The 12992-nt window shown below is 38.7% G+C and overlaps 2 protein-coding genes across 4 annotated transcripts; one reads left to right on the top strand and one right to left on the bottom strand.

Annotated features, from left to right (window-relative positions):
* Positions 1-1225: 1225 nt before the first annotated feature.
* POLG2 (DNA polymerase gamma 2, accessory subunit) lies at positions 1226-9171 on the top strand. 2 transcript variants are annotated; one of them, XM_035342219.1, is made up of 9 exons: positions 1226-1715; positions 2194-2320; positions 2486-2591; positions 2980-3153; positions 3612-3752; positions 3866-3946; positions 4552-4652; positions 5528-5665; positions 8747-9171. In XM_035342219.1, the coding sequence occupies exons 1-9, from the start codon at positions 1250-1252 to the stop codon at positions 8766-8768; spliced, it is 1356 nt and encodes a 451-aa protein (XP_035198110.1). In that variant the 5' UTR covers positions 1226-1249; the 3' UTR covers positions 8769-9171. The 2 variants fall into 2 exon arrangements, with proteins under 2 accessions (XP_035198110.1, XP_035198109.1); XM_035342218.1 differs by lacking the exon at positions 8747-9171 and having other exon boundaries at positions 1227-1715; positions 5528-5742.
* MILR1 (mast cell immunoglobulin like receptor 1) lies at positions 4783-11472 on the bottom strand. 2 transcript variants are annotated; one of them, XM_035342220.1, is made up of 9 exons: positions 11354-11472; positions 11219-11263; positions 10047-10331; positions 9165-9449; positions 8528-8641; positions 8028-8117; positions 6866-6925; positions 6505-6561; positions 4783-5597 (listed from the first exon to the last, which is right to left on the bottom strand). In XM_035342220.1, exons 1-9 carry the CDS (start codon positions 11385-11387, stop codon positions 5572-5574), a joined length of 996 nt encoding a protein of 331 aa, XP_035198111.1. In that variant the 5' UTR covers positions 11388-11472; the 3' UTR covers positions 4783-5571. The 2 variants fall into 2 exon arrangements, with proteins under 2 accessions (XP_035198111.1, XP_035198112.1); XM_035342221.1 differs by lacking the exon at positions 8028-8117.
* Positions 11473-12992: the final 1520 nt, after the last annotated feature.

Here is a 12992-nt window from a genome sequence, read left to right as displayed (position 1 = left end):
AACGTGTTAAAATTAAACAGATTTATGTTTAAAAGTAACACTAGTTGACAAGTGGGAGAGATGCCACCTGGTAGTATTTCTGATACTGGTTTCTTAAAGGTTGGTAGATTGCTGGCAGACTTGGATAGAATCAGGCATGGATTAAATATTTCCAAGTTATGACTATCTTACCGGACTGAGCCACGTCTAAAACCATTGCCGAGATTCTATCCAATAAAGGATATCATTGTCCTGTGAAAAACAGGTCTCTAGTTTTATATCTTCTGTTGTTCACAAAAGGCAGGTTTCCCCTACCCCACGTCCCACAAAGAAGGGCCTTACTGTAAGGAAATCCCTTAACATTTGCACATAAAATGAAAATAAAATACTGAATAAACTTGGAACTAGGGCTGCAATGTGGTGGGCTTGCATGAGAAATGAAGTTATATCTAGCAGGATTTTCTGTACTGGATATCAGGCTTTAACAGGGCATTCCTTTCTCCCAGGACTGGCAGCTCATCCAGCTGCCCCACTGGCCTACTAACGCCTTGTCTTTTTCAATTCTCAGTCTGTTCCTTCTCTGCCTTTTGGGACTTGGGTGTATGTTAAATAGCGGATGTTGAGATAATCCCAGCTCTGGGGATTTAACATGCATGAATTTTTTCATTGCAGCCAGCACAGAGTGGTATCTCCTCTTTAAGCTCCACCTTCTGGCACCGGTACAAAATTGTGATTAAGCATGTATGGAAATTTCCATTGCTCTGCTGTTGGGCTGGGCTGCTAGCTGCAAGCTTTTACTATGCTAGCAAGCAAACTTTGCCCCCTCCACACTGCTAGCTGAATATACTGCAATAATATTAGATTTCACGTCTGCAGCTTTAACTCGTTAGAAAGCTGTTATGTTTCCTCAGACCACACACAAAAACGTGTAGCTGATCTCAAGCGATCCACATTTGGCTTTTCCCTATAAATACTTCCCGAGCTTCGCGTGTCAAGGACAGGTCCCTAGGGGATTCTTCCCGCCCCACGGCGATCGGAGCCTGCCCTCGCTGAGGGGCGCCGTGACGCCTTTGCAGCGGGGGGGCCCGGAGCTCTGGTCCCTGCGGGCAGGGCCGGGGCTAAACCCAAAGGCACAAAATGGCGGCGGCGGCTGAGGGCACGGAGCGGGAAGCGGGAGGGAAACACGGCGGCCAGTGCGCATGCGCAGTGCTCTCTGACACTCCCCCCTTCCCCCCCCCCCCCAGCCGTGAGGGAGGCGCTGGGCGGGAAGATGGCGCTAAGCGGGTGCCGGGCTGCCCGGTGTGGCAGTGCGCTTCGCTTGAGGCGGCCCTACGTGGCGGCCGGCGGCGAGGAGAAGGAGGAGGAGAACGAGGAGGAGGAGCAGCAGCAGCTGCTGGAGCTGTGCCGGCGGCGGCGCTTCCTACGGGGCGGTTCGGAGCCGCGGCCTTGGCGCTCCTACCTCAGCGGCTGCCACCCGGGCTTCGGACCGCTGGGCGCGGCGCTGCGGGGCAACCTGGCGGCGCAGTGGTGGCACTCGGCGCTGGCCCGCAGGGAGCAGGTGTTCGCCGTGGATTCCCCGCTCCACGGCAGCCCCTCCGCCGGCGCCCCGCAGGCCCGCGATGACCTGCGGCTGCTGAGCTCGGAGGCGCTGCGCCGGGTTGCCCAGGAGCCGGCTGGGCCCGCCCTGGAAGAGGCGCTGGGGAGCGCGGGGACGTTGCGGGAGACGCTGTTGCCCGGTACGGCCCGAGGCACAGCCCCGCCAGCGCCGGAGTGAGGCGGCTCTCGGGGCTCCGTGCACCCTGCAGGCCAGCTGCCGGCCTTAATTCGTCCTCCCGTTGTGTCAGTGCGCTGGGAAGGTCCGGTCTGCACGCTGCGAGAGCGTGGCTTTCTCAAGCACCTGAGTAGCGTAAATGTCCAAATGTGCATTTGACACTTTGCCCTGCAATTAGGGGATAGGCCCGCTAAAGTCACGGTTGCCAAAGTACCCGGAGGTACGGGCTGTGTATGAGCTACTGAGCTGATGTCTGCAAAACATGAAAGCTAATTAGATTGCACATATAAACACTATCTGTAGCACTGTGATCTTCAGTCACTGTCACTGCCTTCATTTCCTCTTGTGGATAAGCTAACACACAGTTTTTAATTTCCATATAATTAATAATTAAAAAATTAAAGTTTTTCCTATGGCTACTAAAATTGTTTGTCTTTTGGCAGGTGTTTTGGCACAATATGTTAGCTGCTTAGAATTTGCAAACAAGAGACTGCCTTGTGGCCTTGCTGAAGTTGGAGTATGTTTTCACTCTATTCCAGAAAGTGAGCTACACAACAAAAACCTTAGAAGGTAGACTAATAAGGATTGACTAATCCCTTATCGTACCTAAATAAACTATGTACAATTGTTTCAACTTCAGATTTTTTTTTTTTTTTTTTTTTTTGAATACTGTCTCTTGCTTTTTCCCTGTTGTTTTTGAAGGAGTTAACTTGCTCACCTTGATATTGTTTAAAGAATAGGCGAAAGGACTACCTCTTTGCTCGCATGGTTTAGCTCTCCCAGAACAGCAGGACAGTGGCTTGATTACTGGTTGCGTCAGAGACTGCAATGGTGGAGAAAGGTAACAGCAGTGTACAGGTGGCAAATCTTGGCCTGCCCCTTTATTTTTCAAAGAGAGGGGAAATACACACCCTGTTAAGTTTTTGGCTGATGTTGCCAATTTTTTGTAACTGAAATGCATGCATTTCTTGCAAGAAACAAAAAAACTACTTAAGTTTATGACAAACCCATTAAGTAGTTTGTAACAGACTTGCAGAAGGGCAAGTGTTTTGTGTTTACAAATGATTTGAGATCAAAGAGCTGTGAAACAATTGAAGTGATTTGGGTTGCAATTTATTTTTAAAAACATGCTGCAAATTATAGACTTTACATCTGGCTTTACAGATTTGGTTTGTTAATTAGTAGAGTATGCACAATAGTGGAACACCTCTTACATCTTCAATTTTCAGTTTGCAGTAGGCCCATCTAACTTCAGCAGCAGTGACTTTCAGGATGAAGAAGGAAGAAGAGGATTTAACTTACATTATAACTTTCCTTGGGGAAAAGAAACAATAGAAACACTGAAGAACCTTGGTGATACTGAACTGTTAGAGATGTATCCAGGGGATAGATCAAAATTACTGGTAAGCCTTAACTTTATTGATTTTTTTATTATTATTATAAAGATGAGAGGAATAATTTATTTGAAGATGTGGTTGTTTAGTATGTGACTATCTTATTATTCTGTGGTAAAATCTGTGTAATTCTGCTGCCAGACCTTCATTGGCAAATCTTATTTTCAAAAGGAGACGAAATAGTATTTTTATTAAGTTATTTATTCTAAATTAGCAATGAACTATATAATTTTCCGCAGTGTTACAAACTTATCTAGTTACGGTTACACTTCAAGATTGCTAGTAACTTTAAAATGTACAGCTGATAGTAACATATGTCTGAAGGTAAGAAGGTTTCTTGGGCTCAATACCTCATTATACATTTAAAATAAACAAAAGGCCAGTTGAGATGGACTTTGAAGTATCTCTACATGGTTGTGTTTTTCTTTTTTGTGTTTGTGTGTGTGTCATTTTTCTCCCCTCATCAGGGCCGAGATGGAAGGAAGAATGTTATTCCTCATGTCCTGTCTGTGAGTGGAAATTTGGACCGAGGAGTATTAGCATATCTCTTTGATTCACTACAGCTAGCTGAGAATCCGTTAACAAAAAAGAAAAATTCACAAAGAAAGGTAACTCTGGGGGAAGTATGACCAACAATGGTCACTGGCTTTTAATATTCTGGAGTTCTGCTTAAATGTTCATAATAAACACAGTATTTTTTTTTTTTTCCTAAAATTATTAGGTACTTAAACTTCATCCTTGTCTAGCACCTATCAAAGTAGCCTTGGATGTAGGGAAAGGCCCAACAACAGAGCTGCGACAGGTATGTTGTAAGACAGTGTTTTAATTTTGAGCATTAATTTCCCATGTGACCTTCTGTTATGTCAGGCACTCTGTTAACATTGGTGAAAATCATGCTGCTACTTCAATTCTCTGAAACTCACAGTTACACAGTTTTCATGGTGCTTCTACAGTGCAGCTTGTGAGTCATGGCTGAAGGAGTACAGACACTGGGGAAGTAGATGTCGTCTCTGCTTTAACACACTGCTTTTAGTATCGTTAATAAAGTTTGATTTTGTTCAATGAAATGTTGAAAACAAATAACAAAATCCCTCTGATTCTTAATTTTTCATAGTTATCGTAACATGTGGGTCACATCTTCAGAATTTCAGAAGTTTCTGTTTAAGTCAATCATTAAGCCAGTCCCCACAGAAGGGAAGAAACTTACACTGGCATACTTTTTAAAATAAAAATGGAGATTAGTTGTCAAGCTGCTTTCTACTATGAGATTATTTCAGCAAGTACATTAATACCAACTAGAAATGCTAATAATGCAAGTTCTGGACTTTGGATTGTTTCTTTGTCTAGGATTTCAAACACTCAAAATCTTTATTTTTACTTTTGTTTTAAAATTTGGTTTAAACACAGGTTTGTCAAGGATTGTTCAACGAACTATCAGAAAATAGAATTTCCGTATGGCCAGGTTATCTTGAAACCATGCAGGTATCCCTGGAACAGCTTTATACAAAGTAAGAAGAAACAGCATTTTGTAAGTTAAAACTATGAAGGTGAAAGGTGACTTGCTGGCAACTAGCAAAAATATGCCTGCTTTCAGTAAGAAGTCATTGAGTGCAGTAACTGTGTGAATAAAGGCATGTATCCTAAACTAAAACTCACTCAGTAGATTTTATTGCAAAGAGAAATGACAGTTTGTTTTAAAAATTGTATGAATTATTAGCCTTTCACACGTCTTTTCTATTGTTACTCTGGAACTGTGAGATGCCTTTTATAGACTCTTCTAGGAAAATAAATTTCTTAAGATGAGTAAACTTGCAAAACCATGTCATGTCTTCCCCATTTTTGTGCTGTGTTCTGTTTTAAACCATTTTGAACGGCTCTTGTGTTGCATTCTTAAGTACTGCTTCAGATAGCACACAGTGTCTGGTCTTGAACTTAAAAGTTCTTAAAGTCTGGAATGATTACTGTTGGTATATGCGATGTTATTTATGCAGATAAAAACCTATATGCCAGTTAGGGCTTCATATATGATCTTGAGCATATTGATTAATATTTTGTTTCCCCAGAAAAAAATATCTATATTGATTGGTTCACGTGCAGTAGTCTACATCGTCTGGTTATTAAATAACAGAAGAAAGTAATACTCTGCTTCCACAGAATATACTCTTGTAATAGAACACTAACGTTTACTTTATGTACTCAAATGAACTAATAATTTAAAGAAATAATTAGTAAAGCAGTGAATGTCTGTAAGAAAATGAGTGTCTTCACACAACTTGGTGCACTGTAGCAAAAAAAAATATTTGCAGCTTGTTGTCATTTGTACTTAGTCTGTTCTGTTTTTCATACATCAGAAGTGGTAATAGGTGTGATCTTTTCTTTGCAGATATGATGAGATGAGTGTTCTCTTCATGGTCTTGGTAACTGATGCTACTCTGGAGAATGGAGTGGTCCAGCTGAGAAGTAGAGACACCACCATGAAGGAAATGATGCACATATCTAGGTTAAAAGACTTCTTAACTAAGTACGTAACATCAGCTAAAAATGTGTAAACTTAAATTCATCTAATAAAAGGAATTTTTTAAATGTCTGTGCCTGAAACTGACTTCTGGGATCAATGATACAGTCACTCCATTGGAAATAGTTCTTCTAAAACTTGGTGATGTATCTGTTTTCTGTCAAATCTAAACCATCTAGGTTGTCCAGGTTACCTTGCAAAGAGGAAAGAGCCAAACTTGTCTCTCTTCAGCAGGGCTAACCATAATTTCTTTCTTGTCTTCAATTTTACTATACTCTGAGAACTGAGAAATTGTCATGCTTGCCACTAGGCAACAGCAAATCCAAAGATCAAATATTGATCCTCTAGCACGTGTCTTGGAGTGCAACGAAGTTAGAATACCTTTTTGTAGTGCTTGACTGAAGTCTTTTGATGAATTTATACAATCCAGTTTCTATTTCAGGACAATTGTTGAATGCACAGGAGCTTGGATCATAGAGAAAGCATTGGATAATTTATTAAAGATGCCAGACTGTACATTGTGACCAGCATTGTAACCTGACAGTGACTCCATTGAGCTTTTTTATTTTAATATTATTATTTTTTTTAAAGCAAGGAGCTGTTGTTTATTTAATAGGGTTGCTGTTTGGATCTTTATAATTCCAGTCATTTGAAGTCCCTAGAGGTTATTACTTGGGGATTTTTCTTGCTAGTAGACAACTAGCTATATGATCTGTCCATAAAATAATTAGGCCAGGCAATTAGTGTCTACTCTCTCTACTACCTCTCAGCAGAGACATGGTACTTCTAAACATCTGAAGATTGAAAGATTCTTTAAAAAACGTTAATCACAAAAGAGATCTTACCTTGTATTCCATCTCTGATGACAACCTTTGAATAGATTGTAGGACTTTCCCTCTTCTCTGTTAAAAGAGTAAAATAATGCAATGTTCTTTTTTTTTAGTAAAGATAATAGAAGAATTAATAAGCCATCAACAGCTTGGTGACTAATAAAATCTGCATGGTTGAAAAGTTAAGCTTTTGAACTTTTGTATTACAGTATGATAGGCTTTTTTTTTTTTTTAGTTATTTTTATTTCTCTATAGTAGGTGAGCAATTTCAGTATGTAACTGCTACTATCTACCTCCCACAACCACCCCACCCCAATCCCCCCCAAATATATCTGTGCATACTGGATGTCCCACTACTGTAAAATGAGGTTTTCACCTTTTTCATCTTCTCTTCTACTAACAGAAAAATTTGCACACTCCTCTTTTTGAATCGGCTCTGTATTAAAGATAAACAGCAATTAATTACAAGAAACTTTTTTTTTCTTTTTTCTTTTTTTTTAATGATTTAAATAAAGCAGCGACATTCAGGTTTGGATATAAATCTGTCATGCTTTTCGTAGCACCTGTGGGCATTATCAGAGCTATATTCATTGTTACTGCAAGCTATGTGGGTAGAATGCTGACTGAAATTTGGCATGAACAGCTGCAGAGAACGCTGAGCTAATGGAGCAGCATAGCTAGACATCTACTTGTCCTCTCTGTGAGTGGAAGGTGGATTTGTTGGGAAGCAATGATTCCCTTTTGGGTATTTAGAAGCAATAAATATTACAGTTTTGCTGTTAGACACACTCCCCCACCCCCAAGAATACTGATAGTCATGCACAGGGTAAATCTGGAAAATTACAATGTAATAGCGTTGTGATTTTCGTGCAGTGTCTTCATTACTGTGTATTTTTTACAATGGAAGTAGTACATTCTCCTAATGTAGACCAGTTGCTTCATTGACTGTTGTCTAGAATTACTCCATAATTTATTTGAACTGATTTTGAGTCTTTTCAAAGTTAAGAAACATGGAATAAAGAAACTGTGTGTACTGAATGACTTTGAACAGAATCAGGAGCTTCCAAAGTTTTATTTTTCTACAACTTGTGTATAGCCCATTTTTGGCTTTCAGTAAATGAGTAAGTAAATCTGAGGTGCAGTGCCCATCTAATTTTCTTCTGTAATGGCTATTCCTATCATTTCCATAAGTTGCCAAATGCAATTCATTTTATTTCTGTTTGCGGTAGGTTTTTGCATGGAACTTTTTTTTTTTTTTTTTTTTTTTTTTTAAATGGAACTGTTGTGGTTTTGGCTGCATGGCAGACAGATGGTGCCAAATATGGATACCGAGGGACTTCAAATATTGCATCTGTAATGGTATGGTCAGTAGGAGTAGTATTAGTTTAGTTCTTGACTGGTAGCAGTTGTCCCCTTCTGCTGTTTCTTCAGTGCCTAAAGGAATCGGCCCATGTTGGCTGCAGATAGTATAACAACGTTCTTCCACCAAACTCCTGCAGGTAAATTTCATGGCTATATGGGGAGTAACACAAACTTACTAATCTCTGTGTATATGACATAATTTTCTGACTCTTCTACTTTATCTGTTGAAGTAAGGCCAGTTGAGGACACAGTAGATGTAAATTTTCCTGCACAACAAATAGACACATGTATCAATTTATATTAGAGGTAAACAAAGAGCTCCATAAATGGAATTGATCATTTTCATGATCAAAATTACTCCTTAATCAAAGGCATTTTTAATAGAATTTTATTTCTTTGCTAAGAACAAAAAAGGCTAATGCCTTTCAACATTTCTGTCTTAATCTATTACTTTATATTTTATTACTTTAATTCCCCCTACCATGCCTGCCATTTAAACCACAGGTCAAAAGTCTTGCCTTGTAAGTCTTGCCTTGCTGCTGATGTTGGTTAAAAGAAGAGCTGATAATATCTTAAAATACCAAGAGTGTAATTCTACTTGTAACACGTTTGCACACTTGAAGGTACTGAGAACATAAATTAGCAGGAAAATGAAATAGATACTCAAATAACTCACCTGCTTTACATGAAGGAATGAAGAAAAATCGAATTACCAGAGCAAATCCTATCACAAATGCTGGTATGATTAGCCCAAGAAAAATGATCCTAGGTTGAGAATCGCAACTCTCCTCTGCCAAAAAAAAAAAACAAACAAAAGGCGTTTATGTAAAGAAATGTTGTTTCATATTCTTAAGTATTATCTGTAAGTGAAATCAAGACTTTGAATTTCTTTCAGCTTCTGGATTAACTGTTGTTAATAGAACTGCTCAGGAGAGTGCGAATTGCACACCACCACAGCAGAAGGAAAGGATTTTGCTGCTGCCAATGGACCGTCCATTTCATAGGAACCAGAGAGAAAAACAAAGCTAGAATCTCTCCAGGGTGGAGAAAGCTGGACCAGTAGACTCTTGTAAAAGTGAGTCTTTTACAATCATCCTTCATGGTCACTTCAACTACGGCTACTATCTAGGCTGAAAGTAATTATTTTTGCATAAATTTTAAAATACCTCATTATTATTATTGTAATCATTATATTTTGAGCATTACATTGCAGGAATAAAGTCTCTGGTTAAATACTTGTATTCTTACTATGTTCTGAACTTTGTTTCTGTCCCTGTTTCTTAACAGTAGTAAACTATTTGACACGTGCATACCTGCTAATGTAAAGTTGAAACTGTTGCTGTATTTTGTCATCTTGAGAAAGCTACTTTCAGCTCTGCATTTATAGGTTTCTAAGTCACTATGGGAATTGATAAGTACAAAAATAACAGCTGCTTCCTTCTTCTGCATCCTCACTGGTTGAGATATGCTCTGTTTGCCTTTGAAGAATGTATATGTGATAGGAAGAGACCCTTTCTCCGAGAGACAAGACAGGGTTGCATTTTGGCCTTTCTTTGCTTGAGAGGTGAGTGAGCTCAGCACTGGTTTGGAAAGTGGCTCTGAAAACAAACAAACCAAAAAAAAAAAAAAAAAAAAAAAAAAAAAAACTGAAAAGACTGCATCACTGACTGCAGGACAAACTCCAATGCAAGACTCTGAATTAATCAGCAATGCTGGCAAATAAAATGGGCATAAAGGATTGAAGGCTCAGTGAGACATATCAGAATAGTGCTGCTGACTCCCTAGGGAACGGCAGCAGTTTTCAGTAAAGTTCAGCTCAGCCAAGGCAGGCACACACTGCAGTACAAAACATCACCTTCAGCAGACAAATTGCTGAGTCCCACTGCTGCAGATACATTGGATCAGCCAATGCATGGCTTTGCGAATCTAAAATTATACAATCATAGAATGTATTAGTTTGGAAGGGACCCTTGAAGATAATCTAGTCCAACCCCCTTGCCATGGGCAGGGCTATCTTTCACTAGATCAGGTTTCTCAAAGTCCCATCCAACCTGATTTTGAACATTTCTAATGATGAGGCATCGACAGCTTCTCTGGGCAACCTGTTCCAGTGTCTCACTACTCTCATTGTGAAAAATTTCTTCCTTGTATCCAATAAAATTAAATGTGTCAAGAAGTAATACAGCAAGACATACCTTTAAGCGTGAAACTGAGGCTTCTGCTGTATTTTTTGCCATCAATTGTATCCTCAGCTTTGCATTTGTATTCACCCACATCACTGGCAGAGCTGATAGTCAAGTTGAACAAAGCTGGCATCAGGTCTGTCCTATTTAAAGTGGATATCTTCTGATTGCATTTGAACAGTGTGTATTTGACAGGTGGAGAACCAGAATTTGAGTGACAGGAGAGGCTCACGTTCTGGTTCATCACTACTTCCAAAGTGCCCTGAACAGGTGTGAGAATGGGGTTGGAAAGTATCTCTGGAAAGAAGAAACTTCTGAGTGAGTTGATGGTACCTATCATTCAAGAATCTCTCTCTCTCTCTTCCCCCCCCCCCCCCCCCCAGAATATGTTGAGGACCAGGCTATACTTATTTCTGTTGAAATAGATGTTCATGTTTTTTACCACTTCCAGTAGTAGGCAATGCAACTTCGTATTTTTCAGTATCAGTATATATAGCTTCAAACACTTGATGAAAAATGCATGCCTTCATATAAAATACACCATAAACACGCAAAACCAACAGATGCATCTAGATGAACCAACAAGAAAACCCTTTCAGCTACAGCAGCAATGAAAACAATGGAAGCATAAAAAATAAATATTATGGGGTGTTAATTACAGGAGAAAGTAACTTTTCCTTTCTGTATGAGAAAGCAGCCAAGCTACTTGAGTGATAGAATGTGAACCTAAAAGTGAAAACAGTATTTTACTTGTGGCAGAATTAATCTCACTTAAGTAGACTGAATTTATCTTCCCTGACTTTTGAATAGTAGCAGCCAGAGCTTTGATTGTCTATCAAATCAGTTTGCTTTGTAAGATCACGCAAATGCACCTCTGAGAAAAACTTGCCTTTTTTTCACAGAAATTGTTAATATAAAAGTCATGACTAAGATACATTCTGACTCTTACAAAGGGCAAAAATACATTTTAACATCTTAAAGCAATTTTGAATGTACATACAAGTATGGCAGCAAAGAAAGCTTTGTATTGAAACTTGCAAACAGTCTCAATGCACAGATGGGCAAAAGATTTAATTTTTGAAATTTTTCAATATTTCCACCTTTTTTTTTTTTTTTTTTTTTTTGTGAACAGTTAATTTTAACACATATACCAAAACTGAAAAAAAAAAAAAAAAAGAACCTACCTCTTCCATCTGCAGTTGCATTCTGAATCTGCTGAAAGACTTGAACTAGAAGAAGAGAAGAAGGCTTTCAGATAGGAAACAATGGCTCTTATTTAGAAATATGCATAATATGTAAGAAATATGTCCTTGGCTTACAGCAGAAAAGCAGCAGAATTGTGAGAAAAAACATTTTCTTGCAAAAATGAAGCTGATACTCTTCAAGACAGCTGATGGAGTTATACTAATGAAATCTTAGAGGAGTGGCTATAGCAGTTGAGGAAGTCCTAAATAGGGAAACAGTGCTGATCTTCACTGATGATGTTTGCTTAACCACTTCTGTTATATTCCATTTATATTTAGTCCATGACAGTCATTTTAGAGTAGCAGGCACAAGGAAAAGCTTTGGAGTGAGGAACAGCAGTTTGGAATACAACTAAACGTTATGTAGATTTGTTCCAAGATGTAACTAACTTAACTTTTTCATGTGTGTGAGCTGTGTAATAGAACTATGCTACTAGGTAGTATACAAGAATATATATAATTTTTCTAGTATTGTTCTTACAAAGGCATGAGATCACTGATTCATATCTCACAGCCACACATTTACTAGAGAGAATGCAAGAGATCCTTTGGGAGCATATGGCTGAGACCAAGGGAGAATATGGTTTCCTTCTTTTATCAGCAATATAGTTTTTAAAAAATCACACACACAAAGTACTTAATCTGTGGAAGTTTTAAGATGCTAAGCATTCCTGGATAGTTAGCCTATTAGGGAAATATTTTGTCCAAGTTTCAAATATTCAGCTGTGAGATCTCATAGTAAAATGTACAGATCTCATCACAAACCTGAGTTCAACACCATTGTAAAACAAATTGATGACTAATCTGACCATGTAATCCGTAATATTACCGATATTACTTCTTTACAGTTTCAAGTAGATGTTCTTTATTTTTCATTCTCTGTCTCTGTGCAAAGTAAATGTAATATTAGCTAATGTTCTATGGCATAAAGTTGTATTTTGTTTTGGTCAGTTCTATTAGTGTAGGTGAAAAAAACATTGCTTCTATATCTTCATGACTATGTTCTTTTATTTTTATTTCCATGATGTCTTTTTTGGTCTAAGGCCCATGGTCAAAACTGGGAATTTGGACATTATAAAATGTTAGTTGCAAATTCAAGGGCAGACCATAATCTTTAAATTCTCCAGACACGATATTCAGCAAAACAGTGTCTCAGTCACTATGCTGATCCATGTGCTCCTAATTGGTCTGCTACTCTGTAGTCACCCTGAGTAAAATCTACATAAAATGTATATATGTGAAATAAAGTTCCAGCTTCTGGAACTGACAATAATTTTGAGTGCCATGAATGTGCTTTGCCCAATAAAATAGAGGAGGAAAGGCTGGGCTCCCAGGGTACAAATGATGTGTACCTAAAAGTTCTGGGGCCTGAATATACATACAATGGCAATGTTGTCTGTGTGCTTGTATATAGATGATGCCTTTTGAAGAAATTCAGGCCTTGCTGTATATATAAAATTAAGAAAAAAAAAAAAAGGCAACAACAACAAAAAAACATGTACAGTGAATGTCTTAAAAGTGTTATTATACTTTTTTTTTTTTTTTTTTTTTTTTTTTTTTACATATTCTGCAGTCTCTGAAGGTAACAAGACCAGGTGCTACATAATGTTTCCTGTGTAACACAAAATCCCTCCCATGGTCTAGTCTGCTGTAACAGTGAATTTTATTTTTCACATGGTTTAGCGTACAGCTTCCTTTTTTCCTTTATAGTTTG

This window comes from Oxyura jamaicensis, chromosome 18 (genome assembly GCF_011077185.1).
Source record: "Oxyura jamaicensis isolate SHBP4307 breed ruddy duck chromosome 18, BPBGC_Ojam_1.0, whole genome shotgun sequence".
In the NCBI taxonomy this organism is placed as follows: Eukaryota; Metazoa; Chordata; class Aves; order Anseriformes; family Anatidae; genus Oxyura; species Oxyura jamaicensis.
Note: the sequence above shows the minus strand (reverse complement) of the source record. Positions and strands in the feature narration are given on the sequence as shown.

Bases quoted from the DNA above. Each gene is read 5' to 3' on its own strand.
- MILR1 (XM_035342220.1), bottom strand. From the start codon at position 11,387: ATGTTTTTTCTCACAATTCTGCTGCTTTTCTGCT. The intron at 6,562-6,865 runs GTGAAAACCTCA...CTCTTTTAACAG, and splicing joins TAGAAGAGAAGATGAAAAAG to AGAAGAGGGAAAGTCCTACA. The intron at 5,598-6,504 runs GTAAGATCTCTT...TCTACTTCTCAG, and splicing joins CATCAGAGATGGAATACAAG to CTGGACCACTCCATTCTCCA.
- POLG2 (XM_035342218.1), top strand. From the start codon at position 1,250: ATGGCGCTAAGCGGGTGCCGGGCTGCCCGGTGTGGCAGTGCGCTTCGC. The intron at 2,592-2,979 runs GTAACAGCAGTG...TTCAATTTTCAG, and splicing joins GACTGCAATGGTGGAGAAAG to TTTGCAGTAGGCCCATCTAA. The intron at 3,154-3,611 runs GTAAGCCTTAAC...TCCCCTCATCAG, and splicing joins GGGATAGATCAAAATTACTG to GGCCGAGATGGAAGGAAGAA.